We start from the raw sequence: 16,378 nt of genomic DNA, 5'->3' as shown, positions 1-16,378 counted from the left end.
CTAAAACTGAAGCATATCTTATTTTTAAATTAACTAAAATAAATGTATGTAGGGAGGGGTATGTTTAGAAAAAATTCCACAGCTGATTCTGCTTTTGTACCCCTCAACCCACCCTCCTTCGAGAAAAAATAATATAAAACAGCATATATTTGTTTCTTTTAAATAGCTAAAATTTAAAGTATCCTTTCATCTCCTCACAACCAAAAAAAGAGAAATAGCAATTGATACAGGTAGGAAAGCATAAAAAGCTGGGTTGAATTTATAGCATTGTTTCATTTTCTGAAAACTTTACATATGGACCAGGGTAAACACAGACACCTCAATTATAAATGAAAATGCCAACTACTTTCACCTGTATTTACCAACACAGTCTAAGAAAACATATTTTTTTATTTGTAATATTTATTTCCAATATAATTCTACAAGTAAAGAGGATGTACCATTGCTTCTAAGTTTTAAGTCAGTTAATTTTGTAAAAGCACACAAATATATAAATGATAAAACAATTTTTGATGGACATATTTTAAGATGAATGATGAAACTGGAGGCAACCCAATTTGAGGAATTTAAAGCCATCAAAGTATTAGTACAACAAGTTATCTCCTCAGGAAAAATTTGACTGAAAATTAGAACTGTTTCACTAGGATTTAAAAAAAAATTACTAGACAGATTTTCTTTATGTCTCAAATTTCCCACACGGAGGAAGGAGGAAGGAAAAGGAGGAGAAGGTAATAGCAATTTCACATAATAATGTCAGAAAAATGTTGAAAAAATTATATTTGTAAATGAAATAATTTGTTCAAGCAGCAGAGGGAGCCAATGTATTGTTATTTTAATTTTTTCTTTAAGTGTTGGGAATATTCTCAGTTGCTATAACAGAAAAAAATCACTTAATTTTAAAATTATAAATTTGATGCCTTATTTTTTATCGTTATGTGATCTTTAATATTTTTAATTAAGTGTAACAAGTTACATGCAAAAAGTTGGTAATATTATATAAAATTTTGTAAGATGTTTAACCCTTGGCATTTCCAATGTAAGCAATAACATTCCCTCAGCTAATTCTTTAAATGCGAACCAACTATATTATTTGACTACCGCAGCTAACATTACAGGGAAAAGATTATGTAACGAAAATGTTATTTAAATTAACATTATTGTATAAAGTGTCACAAATGTAAAGGAACCAAAATTCTACTGGACTGCCTAGTTTGTCTATTTGTACTTTGAGAAAGTACTTTAAGGGTTAAAAACTTTTTTACAATCAAAAGGTCACAATGAACTGAAAAAAATGAAAATCTCACTTAAAAAGCAAACAGGCTCCCTGCTTCAATTATTGGTACCTTTCTAATTCACTCTTCACACTATTAACAAACTAATCTTAAAATTCAAAAGTCATGTTACTTCCTCTCATTGACTTCCCAGCTCCTAGGATAAAGATCAAACTCTTTGACTTACAAGACCATGCATGATTTGAACAGCACCCAACTTTCTACTCTCAGATCTTGCCAAACTTCCTCTTCATCTCTGAACTCCAATCATGGCAATCTCTTTTAGTAAACCAGGGATCCACCACAGGGCCTTTGAACATGCTGGTCCTGAATCTTGGAATGTTCTCCCACCTGTACTGTCCTCACTTATCCATCATATCTCCACACAAGTCACTTCCTCAGAAAAGCCTTACAGTTAGGTCCAGCACCCTATCTATATACTACTCTTATGGCTTCCTATACTTTTCCTTTTTGCCACTGAAACAGCTAATAATTTATATCTATATGAGTAACCAATATTTAATATTTATGTAACTGGTCAATATTACAAATATTAAATTATAAATATTATAATTTATATTGTTATTAATATCAAACTTTTAATATGATTAATTATACTATAATTAGAATATATTTATAAGTGTTATAATATTAATAGAAAATTAAATGATAAATCCTGAAACCTTCACAAGGACATACCATTTCTCTTCTGCTCATCTTTGAATTTCCAGTTTCTATTACAGGACTTGTGCGGTCTAAGTCTGCTTGGGATGCCATCACAAAATACCAGAGACTGAATGACTTAAACAATAGCAATTTATTTTCTCTCAGTTCTAGACGTTGAAGGTTTGAGATCAGGGTACCAGCATGTTCTGGCTCTGGCAAGGGCTCTCTTTCTAGCTTGCAGGTGGCTGATTACTCACTGTGTCCTCACAGGATCTCTTTCTCTTTTCTTCCTTTTATAGAGCCACAGTGCTATTGGATTAGGCCCCATCTTTATGCTCTCATTTAACCTTAATTAACTCCTAAAGACCCTATCTCCAGATATAGTCACACTGCACTTTTTTTTTTTTTTTTTTTTTTTTTTAAGACGGAGTCTTGCTCTGTCGCCCGGGCTGGAGTGCAGTGGCCGGATCTGAGCTCACTGCAAGCTCCGCCTCCCGGGTTTTACGCCATTCTCCTGCCTCAGCCTTCCGAGTAGCTGGGACTACAGGCGCCCGCCACCTCGCCCGGCTAGGGTTTTTTTTTTTGTATTTTTAGTAGAGACGGGGTTTCACCGTGTTAGCCAGGATGGTCTCGATCTCCTGACCTCGTGATCCGCCCATCTCGGCCTCCCAAAGTGCTGGGATTACAGGCTTGAGCCACCGCGCCCCGCCAACACACTGCATCTTTAAAATACGCACTTGGAGGGCACACAATTCAGTCCATAGGATAGCATGTGGTAAGGCTAGCATGGAACAAATACCGTCACTAAGAAAAGGGAACACAAAGTATTAAAAATGTAGTAAGCAATAAAAATATTTCTTTAAATATTACAGCCATTGAAGGAAAATTACCACCAGAATAATAAAGCCAGAGAGAAAACAAGCAAATTTTCTAACCAAAAGACATGAGGGAGGAGGTATATACTCGAATTATCAATTCAACATTCATCAGTCCTATTCATGTCAGCCACTCCATTGGCAATGGTGTTATACAGATGAAATACTTCATAGCCTGGTGACAGAAGAAGTCATGACCTAATAATTAAAGTGTTTTATTGTTAAGTGTTTTACTATCCCTCAGCTCCCAATTACCTGAACCCAGTGGAATTTGGTAACTGCCCCTAAAAGTCTCACAACTACAATGAATGTTGACCAATGATTTCTTTTAAAACCAATGGACACTTTTAACTCTCATTTAGGGTCTTTACATACGGATATATAGTTTGTATGCTAACTCTGCACAAATCCAGGGCAAACCTTTCACAAACTAGCTCCCTCTAGAATTGTGCAGTATACAGTCTGCACACTGAAGGCAATGTCTGATCTTTTAGATCTCATTTAACATGAATAATCAACACTTTTTTTTCTAGAAAATGTTTGTCCTTTGACTTCCATAATATTGTATCTTAATTTTCAGTTCTATTTTTTTACTCTTTTTTTCTCCTTTGTGAGAGCTTCTCTTTTTCTGTCTATCCTATAAATGTTCCTATATGATAGGACTACTTATCTCTTACTCCATTCATACACTGCATGGTAATCTCATCCACTCTCACAGCTTTACCTAAAATTTACATGCTGATGATCCAGTTTTAGTTCAGATCTCTCTTCTGAATCCCATATCCACATAACCCAGCAGCTTCCTAAAATATTTGAATATTCTACAGGCCATATAAACTTCACATGTCCAAAACCAGTAAAACTAACTAAAACTGAGGACATCACTCCCTAACAGAGATTGCACAAATGGAGACCATTTCTGTTATTTTATTTCTACATCTTTAGGGTCTTTATTGTTGTTATTTTGTTTTTGTTTTTTGCCCACATTTCATCTATCTCAGGCCTGAAGGCAAGGTTGAAGTCCCCTTTTCTCCTCGTGGGCACTGTAGATTGTCTGAAAACTCCATTCTAAATTCCCTTTCTCATGTCTTATTGCATGCCAGTGGCTAGATAACTAAAGCTCAAATGTACCAGTTTCCCTTACAGTTCAAATTCCATACCAACCTAACTTTGACATGATACATCCACTCGACATTACAAAAAATTTCCTGTCAATGGTCAGGGCTAAAGAAGTGTGGTCCCGGAGTCAACAGCTATTGATGTTGTTTCCCCAGTTTCCTTATCCTCTATGTTGTTCTGAGAGCCATTTCACGTCTGCATGTGGAATAAAGGAGATAAAGCCATGGGTTTCCTTGGGATGGAAAGAACCTACGGAGAAACTTCCTACATAAAGCTGGTTATAACCTCAGTATGAGGGTAAACGAGAAACCTGTTTCTCAGAAGGGCACACAAGGAAACTTGCCTATCTCAACTCTGATATTCAGTAGAAGGAGAGGAAAAAACATCTTCCCCTCACGATATTTTCTTAAACAGTACAACACACAAAGGACAGAACTAATACATTCATAAATTATGAATTTCTGTTCAACAAAGACACCACAAGAATGAAATATAAGTTACATAAACTGGAAAAAAATAGTTTCAACACAATAACCAAAAAAAGATTAGTATTTAGAACACAGAATCTCCAAATATCAAAAACAAAACATCTTAATAGAAAAATAGGCAAGAAAAAAAGACATTTTGCAGAAAACACACTTGACCTCTGAGAATGAGATGTTAAATGTTGGTGAAGATGTAAAATCACAACAATGCTGAACTACTGCTGGTGAGATTGTCATTTGAAAACAGCATTGTCCAGTAAAGTTGAACATGCACATACCCTATGATGCTGGAACTCCATTTAGAGTAATACTCATGCCCATGTGTGCAAAGATATGCATAAGAAAGTTCACAGCAGCACTGATTATAAGAACAAGACAAATAGATGTAAGTCAAATGACTATCAACAAAATGAATTATGAAGTTTGAGATATATTAATATACTGGAATACTATACTGGAATACTATACAGAAGTGGAAATGAACTAAATCTACACTCGACATGGTAATACTGAGTAAAAACAGCAATTTCCAGAATAATCACAGTGTAATTTCATTTACAGAAAATTGAGAAACAAAACACTTACTACATACATGGCTTATTTTTAACTGTATAGTTACTTTAATAGGTGATAAATTTAGCAACCTTTCAGCACAGTACTGATAAAATTACTTTGGGGTTCTAATAATTTGTTTTGTGGTTTCCTTTAAAGGATCCTTTCATGTTCATTTTTAATATTTTGATAATGTATACAGATTTATAAAATATAAAATATGTTTTATAAAGGGAACTTAAAGAAAATGCCAATATGCCCACTACCAAGATTAAGAAATTTAACATTAACATTACTTTAGAAGCCCCCCTCAGAGTCACTGCTTCATACTAATCCTTCTGCTAAGACTTAACCATGACATTGAATTATTTCTTCATTTTAAAATAATTTGTGTGTATTTTATATAAATTTAGTATATAATTTTTACATATTTTTAAATTACATATGCAATTTTATATAAATGAACGTATTTTTATTTTATAAGGTATTTTCCATGGTTTACATATTTTATTATGTTTATACATTTTATTTTACATATAAATCTACAGAGACAGAAATAAGATTGGTAAGCTGCCTGGGGATGGGAGCAGGACAAACAGACCTGAGGAAACTTTCTAGGGTAATGAAAATAGCTCAAAATTGCAATATAGTGGTGGTTGCACAACTAAAAATCATTAAGTTGTTATCTAACAATGGGTGAATTTTATGGTCTACAAAGTATACTTTAAAATCTGTAAGAAACAAACATATATATGTTCACATATTACCTTTTCTGTGAAGTCTTCTGTGACCAGCCCAGGCAGAATTTTGTTTGCATTCCTCTTTTAGAGTACTCCTCAAATCAGACTATACTGGTTGGCCTATTTTCAACAAGACTTCAGAGATCCTAAGGACCAGAGTATATTTTTTCAACTCTGTACCACTCTTCCACTATCCATCCCAATACATCCTACAGCAGTGCTTGAACTGTTCTTGCTCATTAAATATGTTTTAATGAATGAATAAGTGGGAGTTCTCCAGGTAAATAAAAGGATCAGCCACTCTAGTGAGAAGAAATGACATTGTATGCTATCCTGAAGGAAGAGCAAAGGCAGCAAAGAGAGTGTGGAGGTTATGAGCACAGGCTCTGGAGCCTCACTGCCCAGTCCAATTGCAGCTGCACTTCTTAGTAGCAGTGTGAACCTGGGCAAATTACCTAATCTTCTGTGCCTCAGTTTTCTTATCTAGCAAATGGAGATGATAGGTTATCTTCCTCAAAGAGTTACTGTAAGGAATGAAAAATATTTAAAAAGCATTTAAAACAGTTCATAACCAGCAAGTACATAAAAAAGTACTCTACATCATTAGTCACCAAGGAAATAAAAATTAAAGCTATAATGATATATACCACTATACATCTATCAGAATGGCTAAAATTATAAAGACAGAAAATATTAAGTATTGGCAAAGATGTAACTGGAATTCTCATATGTTGCCACCAGAAGTGAACATAAACTTTGAAAAACTACTAACAATTTCTTAAGAAATTAAACTATATCTACCCCCATGACCCCAAAAATCTATTCCTATGCATATATTAAAAATAAACAATAAAACATGATCACAGAAATTATAAAAAATTTGATAGCAGTTTTATTCATAACTTAAAACTGGAATGAATGCCAATGTCCTTCGGCAGAAAAAAATTGATAAACTGTGGTATATTCACAAATGGCACACGGCTCAGGAGAAAAAAGGAACACACTACTGACACATGCAAAACACAAATCTCTAAAACACTACACTGACAAAAATAAGTCAGGCACAAAAGAGTGCATGCTGTATTATTCCATTTGAAGGAATGTAAAGAACAAGCAAACCTAGACTATGGTGAAAGACGTCAGTGAGAAGGGGACTACTGCCTGCGGAAGGGCAGGACAAAAATTCTTCAGGTGATGCAAATGCATATCTTGATCTGATTCATGGCAGGGCTGATAAAACTTATCAAGTCATACATTTAATTTTTGTATTACATATAAGTTATATCCACCAAAATACTCTTACCATAAAAAGTTTTGTATTTTTTCCTAATTAAAATGTTATTTCAAGTCATTAAAAAGTATTTGGTTTGAGACCAGCCTGACCAACACGGTGAAACCCCATCTCTACTAAAAAATACAAAAATTAGCCAGGCATGGTGGCAGGAGCCTATAATCCCAGCTACTTGGGAGGCTGAGGCAGGAGAATCACTTGAACCTGGGAGGTGGAGGTTGCAGTGAGCAGAGATCACGCCATTGCACTCCAGCCTGGGCGACAGAGCAAGACTCCATCTCAAAAAAATAAGTATTCAGCATGTAGTAAGTATCCAATCAAAGTTATCTACTATTATCAGTTTAGACTGGCTAATTTGTTAAAGTAGAAGGGAAACCATCATTAACAAATATAACTGAGGTAAAACAGCGAAACAAACAAAAACCAAAAGCTGAGTATGTCTCTCAAAGCAGCAGAAGAAAATAATGACAGGTGATTACAGTCACTCTCTCTGTTAAATTCAGAATTCCCTCCAAACTCCATTAATTAACTAGTTTCTAGTTCATGCCTCTTTGATACTACTCTTAGAGAAGTGAAGGAATTTTTATTCTTGTTGTTTAAAAACACTCACTTTTTATCAGGATGACCAAACATACACTTCAATATTATTCAGGTTTTCCTATGGGTTACTTTTATATTATACATGAACTTTCTCTTCTAGACTCATAGAGAATACAAAAAAAAAAAAAAAAAAAAAAAAAAAAAAAAAAAACCTATACAACAAGTTTCCAATTCTTACTAGGATTCTGAATTTAATTGTGCAGTGATTACTGAGGCTCACTCATAGTGGTAATAAAAAACATTGACTATTATCTTCAGCTTATGCCTATAACATTGCACTTAAAACACTGATGTCATATTAACATTAGTAATCAAAGGCAAAATTAATTTTAACGGTGGAAGGGGGATGCTTTTTGAATACCACTTTAGAATGTTTTCAGTGGGTCAGGTGAAATAAGGTAAGAGTCAAAGAGTCATGACAAAGAACTATAAATATTCTTCATAAGGTAGAGAAGAATAAGTGTGCATGTGTGTGGATATGCCCACAGCACTCCTCTACGAGGAAACAAAGACTGGAGTTACCAATACTCACCTTAATCACTTGATTCTCAAGATACTCCATAAAACAACCAGAGCTTGCTATACATTTTCTACATTTCCAACAACGAAGAATACTTGTTTCCTCTTGACTATGATTTTTAGTTGTCAATTCTTTGCTTCTTTTCATCTGTGGAAACAATAATGCATTTTTAGAATGTTAAACCGTCAGATAAACTGGACTTTCTAAATCCTTAGCACAGCATTATCTACAAGTGGAGCATAAAACAGTGAACTACCATTTATTAAGGTACCTATTAGTTATCAGGTCTTAGGTTTGGGGTACTCTATACATTACATCTGAGATTGAAAATTCCAATGAATTATGATGATATATTATGTTAGTGACTACCAGCTTATTTTCTTTGTGCAAAAAGTTTTGTATCTACTGCTTTTCACTTGACTCTCACTAAAAGTGGTAAACACAATCTGTAGAGTCAATTCAATAAGTTACTGCAGGAGTTTTTTTTGTTTGTTTGTTTTTAGACAGGATCTCACTCTTGTAACCCAGGCTGTGGTACCATGGCACAATCATAGCTCACTATAGCCTCGAACTCCTGGGCTCAAGCAATCCTCTTGCCTCAGTCTTCTGAGTATCAGGGACTACAGGAGTGCACCACCACAGCTGGCTAATTTTTTTTTTTTTTTTTTTTTTTTACTTTCTGTAGAGACAGGGTCTTGCTTGGTAGCACAGGCTGGTATCAAATTCCTGGCTTTCCAAGCAATCCCCCTGCCCCAGCCTCCTAAAGTCCTGAGATTACAGGCGTGAACCACTGCACTTGGCCTATAGTGGTTTTAAAGAGTCATGACAAAGAACTAAATATTCTTATAAGCAGGATGTTTTGAATAGTCATACCATTAAATTTTAAAAATAAGATTTACCGCGTTGTTAATTCTGTGAAAGTTGGAAGTGTCTACTTTAAATTGATAGCAAAAATCCTTTATCCTGAAAGCAATAGTCTCCATTATATTGTACTTATTGGTACAGTTAACTATATACTACCTCTGGTATATAAGCAAGCAAGACTCAGAGAACAGCCCCACCAATTTTGCAATCTATTTTTGCACCTGAGATTTTATGTCACTACTTTGATTTAAACCAATTTGGGATAATAGTTTCACACTAATATATAACAATTCCAAAATAGGTAGAGGGTGTTAAATAACTTGTCTGGTAATTATCCATTATAAAGAAAGGCAATATTAATTTATCAGGCTACTCACATGGGCCTGCCTAGTTCCCTGGCCATATTTCATTTGTTCATTCATTTCTCATTCATCCAACACTTATTGAAAGCTACCTATGTGCCAGACAATGAGTCAAACTCTGGGAACATGAAAATGAGTAAAACTTACTTTCTGTCTCAGAGGTGCTCACTATGCTACAGATCAGCAGTTTTTCAACTGTAGCACATAGAATCGCTTGGGAAGCTTTAAAAAAACAGTGATGCCTAGGTCCCACTCCTAGAAATTTTTACTGATTCTGAGATGGGGATGGAGGTAGAAATGGACATTAAAAAAAAAAAAAAATCCCCAAGGGAATCTATAGTATGGTCAGGGTGAACACAGAGACGTGTACAATTAACAATGAAGTAAAATGCAACTATGAGAGAGGGAACATGGACAGACAGTAATCAACTTTAAAGGTAGGACTTAAAGAACTCTGGCTGAGAGGGCACAGCAAGCTGCTCTAGTTCAGACCTTCAAGTAGATAAGCTGCCGTTCTGTACTACTGACCCATCTTCGGAATGCATCTTAGCCCAGTTGACCACTCCATTTTAACTGCAACTCAATGACCACCAAAAATCATTTAATTTGGCCAGGCATGGTGGCTCATGCCCGTAATCCCAGCACTTTGGGAGACCGAGGTAGGTGGATCATCTGAGGTCAGGAGTTCGAGACCAGCCTGGCCAACATGGTGGAACTCTGTCTCTACTAAAAATACAAAAAATTAGCCGTGTGTGGTGGCACAAGCCTTGTAGTCCCAGCTATTCAGGACGCTGAGGCAGGAGAATTGCTTGAACCCAGGAGACAGAGGTTGCAGTGAGCCAAGATCATGCCACTGCACTCCAACCTGGGCAACAAGAGTGAAACTCTCTCAAAAAAAAAAAAAAAAAAAAAAAAAAAAAATTTTGCTTAATTTGCAAATGTCCTGCCCTCCTCTTTCTTCATTGTTGAAGCACTAACACATTTAACTTTAGTAGTCTTCTTTCCTCTCTATATCCTTCTTAGCCTCTTATATCTTCATCTCCCTTTTAACCAGTGGTCCTCAGCCAGGATAGGGACTGTAGGGAGGAGTCATATCGAAATCAAGTATGGAGAAACTCCACATCTGCCTGTGCCCTCCAACCCTGAGATACCTGCCCTCTTCTCCCTGAAATTTTTCCATGCCTTCTTGGGGTACAACTATGTAGTAGAAAAAAAGCTTGTAGGAGATTATTATAAGCCTTCATTTAAACACTGAAAACTATACTCACTCTGTGTGATAATTCTTCTGTATCAATGATTTTTACATCCATAGATCTGTTTTGGTCTTGTTCCAAAGCTCTAATCCAGTATTTTCAATTTCCAAATGCCAATGCACATCTCTCTATGAATCTCCTTCAGGGCCTTTGTACTGGCTGTTCACTCTTCATAGATCTGAGCTATTCTACACAGTAGCTACTAGTCAGACATGCTTATTGAGTGCTTGAAATGTGACTTATCTAAATGGAGATGTCCAGAGTTTGAAGTGTTGGTAGAAAAAAAGAACGTTAAATATCTCAATATTTTTAAGTACTTGTTGAAATAATACTTCTAATATACTGAGTTAAGGAAAATGTATTATAAAATTAATTTAACTTGTTTCTTTGTACTTGTTTATGTAGCTTTATAGATAAGGTCTGCATTGTATTTCTACTGGATAACATTTGTCCAGACCTCCTCACCTCTCCTGGGTCTCTGCATGGTTGCCTCCTTTCTCATCATTTAGATCTCGGTTCAATGTCATCTCCTCAAATATAAAGAATAAGGAACCCCTTGAATTACTTAAATACAAGTCAGTGGGCCACAGTCTAAGAGATTCTAATTCAGGGTTTCTAGGATATAAATCTTTGCATAAAGTTCAAATTTATCACTTATAACACTGCCAAATATCCATGTCTGAATATACAGTTTGCCAATCATTCAAGTAAAACATAATGTGCCATGAAAAGGTACCTAGTTCAACTCTCAACCAAAACAACTAAACATGGATTTTTCCTCAAGACCATCATCAGCCATCAGTAGACTGCAGAAGTGCTCTATGGGTTCTTCTCATTTTTTCCCACAAAAAAAAAACATTCAAAAGATGTACTTAAAAGTAAAGATTTAATAAAATATCATTTACTGCTTCAATAAACAGGTTTGTTGCATCTGTATGGTGGTAAAGAATAAAATGACTTCTAGTACAGATTGTCACCATTGCCTTGATTTTGCTAAGGGACCCGCAGTTTTGCCCACAATTGCTTTTGTATTATTTGTGCAAATGTCAACACAGTGAAAAAGGAAAACGACATCTTAATATTACCAAGAAAACAGTTTTGACCAGATTCTTTGAAAAGGTCTCACAGACACCAGGGGCATGAACCACATTTAGAAAAATGCTACTTTATGCAAAACAGCTGTCTCATAAATGTTGTTTTTGAAAATCTTACTTCTCAACAACATTCTTCAAAATATTTAGGAATGATAGATGAGTCCCTATGGAGAAACATATTTATAACAGATTAGGTTGAAATTTTTTATAATACCAAGCACTGGAATTATAACCTCCATAACGAAGTTGCATTTATTTGTCTATCCTTTGCTATCTGCTACACTTTATGGTAAAATACCAGCATTTGGCACAGTAACAATTCCACATTCCTGGGTCTCTAGTCTTTGCTGACCTTTTTATTTGTTATTCGTAAATCTAAACTTGAGATGAAGTGGACAAAATTATAAATTAAAATTAATCTAAAGTTAGAAAATACAAATAAAACAAAACAATTTTTAATATTGAAACAGAACTCAGATATCTTCTCCAAAGCAAGTTGGAAGGGGGATATAAGCATAAATGCTGTAAATGCCAAATTTTACCAATCTTTTATGAAATAATCTTTATAACCTATAAACTGTAGTCCAGAAAACAGAAAAGAAAAAACAGCTCCTCCAAATAATTCTATAAGAGTAATACAACTTTGACATATTAATTAGACAAGGAAATATAAAACTAGACAAGGTGAGTATGAGAAAAAAATAAACCAATCTATTTACATAGATGCTAAAATTCTAAATAAAATATTAGCCAACAGACTCCATCAATGAATTAAAAGAATAATACATTTTGACCAAGTAAGATTACTTTCAGGAATTCAAGAATGGTCAAAATTGGGTGAAAAACTATTCAATATACTGAAATGAAAGATTAAAAGAAAAAGATGCTCATCCTAAAAACTGCAAAAAATAAAACTCTTGGTGAAATTCAACATTTAGTCAGAAATGAAAAACAAAACCAAAAAACACCACCCTAGCAATAGAAGGAAACTTCCTTAACCTGAGAGAAAGGGAATTTATCAAAAACATTAGCAATTATATATTACTTGATGGTGAAACTTTAAAATCATTCCATTAAAATCAGGGATAATACCATGACGCTCACTATTTTTCCTATTATCCAAATTTGTAGCACAACTCCTAGCTAATGCTAGTAAATAAGAGATACAGCATCAGAAAGCATTAAACAGTGGGGGGGTGGGGGGGGACTAAGTTCCTGTTAATATATGACTTCATTTTTTGGTTTTTAGGTTACAGGTGTTTCCATCTTGTTAGAAATACAGCAGGCCCTTGAATAACATTGTTTTATTCAATATCACCTAGTTATAAAATTGATGAGGAAAGGAAAGTCAATTTCCATTGTAACATTGATGAGAAAAATAATCAACTCCTGACCAGAGCCACTGTCTGTGTGGAGTTTGCATGCTCTCCCCAAATCTGTGTGGGTTTTCTGTGGGCACTGCAGTTTCCTCCCATGTCCCAAAGATATACATATTAGATTAACTGGCATGTCTTAATGGTGCCAATCTGAGACAGTGTGAGTGCATCCTGTGATGGAATGGTGCCCTGTCCAGGGCTGGTTCCCACCTTGCACCCTGAGCTGACAGATTAGGTTTCTGCCAGCTGCAACCCTGAACTAGAATAACTGGGTAAATATTGATCTTATTTTCTTAAATGTCTTGATTTCTTAAATGTCTGTATAGCTTACATTTAATACTTAATATTAGAAGTGTTTTGGTCTTTACTTAAAAGTTTGATGATGTTTTTGTGACCAGAAATATGCCATAGGAAATTAACTCTTATTTATATCAATTAGCCAATGGTAAAATTGGTTTCATTATATTAATTCCGACTAAAGTTGTAGTTTCCAAGAATTTATCAATGACATTAAATGAGGACTTACTGCACATAAATAACAACAGTTAGCAAGTTTGTTCCCTGATGCTGAGGAACTGGGGAGAACACATGTATGAATAAACAAAACTTACATTACACACACACGTTGGGGTCTGCGTGTTTCCTAAACAAAGGAATGAACACACAAGACAACACAAGACAAGACAAACATGGCGGCCGCCCCGAGCAGCACGCTCTGCTTTATTTTATACATGCTTGTGGAATTTTATCACGTCACAAGAAACGAGTTGTTTTTATGTCACAAGTTGTTTTTATGTCATGAGTTGTTTTTCTGACCGTTCCCTAACTTTCCAATTTCTTAAGATGCTTAAACATTAACCAGTTCCCAGAGTCTGCTGTTTACAGCTGACTCCTTTGTTCTTCCTGTTTGCAGAGAAGAAACGTCATGCTTTGTTTGCAAGAGCATAACTATCGGGAACATCTTGTTTGCGAGCACGTGGTCCTCTACATCTCCCCCTTCTTATTTACAGATTTGAATTTCTTTTAAAACCATCATCACATGTTGGGCTCGCTGGGATTCGGTGTTTGATCTCTGACACCGTCTCCAGCAGACTGTGAAAATGACAAAAGCAAGAATAACAATCAATACATTACTAGAAACAGAAGTCAGTAAAGTTTTTACAGAGTTCATAGGGTTTAAAGATGTCAAGCTTTGTGCAATACCAGTCATTAAATCTGCTCCAGTTAATAATGGTAACTGATTGCGAAATGTTTCAGAAATATTTTGCATTAATTCCTGTATTTCCAGGGAAAGATTGTTATGGCCAATTAAAAGATTTTTTATCTCAGTCCAGTTATGTATAGTGCTATTAAAAGGAACAGGAGTAATACAAAATTGGGTAGTATTCCAATCACATTTTAACAAAGCTCGAGTGTTCAACACTGTCAATTGATCATCTATCCAAGAAACGACTTGTTCCAAATTATCCACTCGTTCAGTCAGATGCGCATCTATGTTTCGTTGTTGTTTTGAGACTGTTCATACCATTGTTGTACAAATTCTGCCTTTTGGATATTCTGATGTAAAGCTAATCCAGCAACAGTGGCGGTGGAAGCAATTGCTATAAGTCCTATCACTGCTGTCACAATGATTCCAACCATTCTCCGACTGCGGTGAACAAGATCTTGCATTACTTTGTAAATCTGAGTAACTCCAGCAGATTCACTCCAAGCGCGTGTTAAGTTCACAGGTAGCCAGGTTTCTTTTCTGGCTTTCAAAATATATAAATCGGAGTGAGACTCATTCCAATTATTATTCCACCAAGTAGTATTTACACAACTTAAGAATGTACAATTGCCCGTACAGTTAACTATCCCTGTATTATTATCCCATTTAAAGATTCCTGCTAATAACAAATAAGGCTTTCTTACACATGCAATAACATATCTGGAACTATTTCGATGCAAAGATATATGGAAAGGGTTAGCAATATTAATAAGATTTAAGGACATGTTTCCCGTGAAAGTGGACATGGGTTTACCAGCAGCTAGCAACTTCCAAATACAACTTTGTATTTGTGAGGTATTAGCCAAATGTGGCATAGGAGGTGACAAACCACCAGCATGCCAAACAATAGTTTCATTGCCATCCGCAGAAAGACTATGATTACCTTTATGCCAACGCAGATTGACATGACTAAATTTAGTTTGAAAATCTCCATGTACACTCCAATCAGTAATAAGGTAATTACGACTTCTTCCTTTTACTTCTAATAATAATCGTGGCCCACTACCTCTACATCTAGTCCACTCTAATTGGGAAACACCTCCGTTCACATCAGGGATAGGGCATAAAGATAATGTAGTGGGCAGAGTTTCTTTTAGTAATGCAGTATGATTATACTTAAAACTTTGAGCAACAATAATCATAGTAAAGGCAGCAATGTGACTATAATTATAACGAATAGCCCAAGCCTCATGAGAAGGATGCAGACAATGTGGACTACTCCCAAGACATATAGGTAACCCTTCAACCCCAAATTGATGTGAACTATTTACTGTGCCAGTGTCTAATTCAGGATCCTGGTTTAAAAACGGTGATGACATCCAAGCAGTATCATTAGTAAATACTGGGACCTCTTTGTCTCCCCAGGCCACACCTTGATATAAGGGTGGAAAGGGAATACAAGCCCAGTATGTAAATTCTCCAGCTATTACCTGGCAATTCACTACAGCCAGCATAGCCAAAAATAAAGTCAATGGGGTTTTTGGCTGCCCAGCTTGTTGAACAACCTCTTCAGCTTCTTGAGTGAGCCTTTTCAGCTGTCCCCATGTCGGAGGCTCTGCACGTTGAGTTCCGAAGGTGAATGTTCTTTGAGCACGCAGATTCAGCTCCTGAAATTCCTTCAGGAACTCTTCGGATTGGTTCCTCTTCACCACGGCACTGTTTTAACCATCAAGATGGAAACCACTAGTCTCCGGCACCTGTACGGACAAGAGCATAGCCTCGGCCCCATTGTAAAACTTTTCCTTTTAAATACTGCCCTTGTAATGAAGGATAATACACCCATAGATTACTATTTTGTGGCTTTTCTAAAGGCTGTTGAAAATGTTTTACCGCTGCGGATTGCTGTAATTGGCGCCAATGGTTAAGAAAATTTAAAGTAAATAAAGCTTTTAGAATTTGGTGTTTTGGGGAATCTTGTCCATCTCCCCGTTTTTGTTTTAAAAGTTGTAATTTTAAAGTTGCATTGGCTCATTCAATAATAGCTTGACTTTGACTATTAAACGGAATACTTGTTGTATGATGAATGTGATATAAAGAAAGAAA

At 35.6% G+C, this 16,378-nt stretch overlaps 1 protein-coding gene across 2 annotated transcripts in view; it reads right to left on the bottom strand.

The window, feature by feature from the left end:
* RNF180 (ring finger protein 180) overlaps positions 1 to 16,378 on the bottom strand; it is a 233,701-nt gene that overhangs the window by 182,161 nt on the left and 35,162 nt on the right. For both annotated transcript variants that reach the window (XM_030927936.1, XM_030927937.1), the window contains exon 2: positions 8,132 to 8,266. In XM_030927936.1, coding sequence (XP_030783796.1) covers positions 8,132 to 8,266 — 135 coding nt within the window. The remainder of the gene's footprint in view (positions 1 to 8,131; positions 8,267 to 16,378) is intronic.

The sequence above is a fragment of the Rhinopithecus roxellana genome, chromosome 3 (assembly GCF_007565055.1).
Source record: "Rhinopithecus roxellana isolate Shanxi Qingling chromosome 3, ASM756505v1, whole genome shotgun sequence".
Lineage (NCBI taxonomy): Eukaryota > Metazoa > Chordata > Mammalia > Primates > Cercopithecidae > Rhinopithecus > Rhinopithecus roxellana.
The sequence above is the reverse complement of the archived record's forward strand: the minus strand, read 5'-3'. Positions and strand labels throughout refer to the sequence as shown.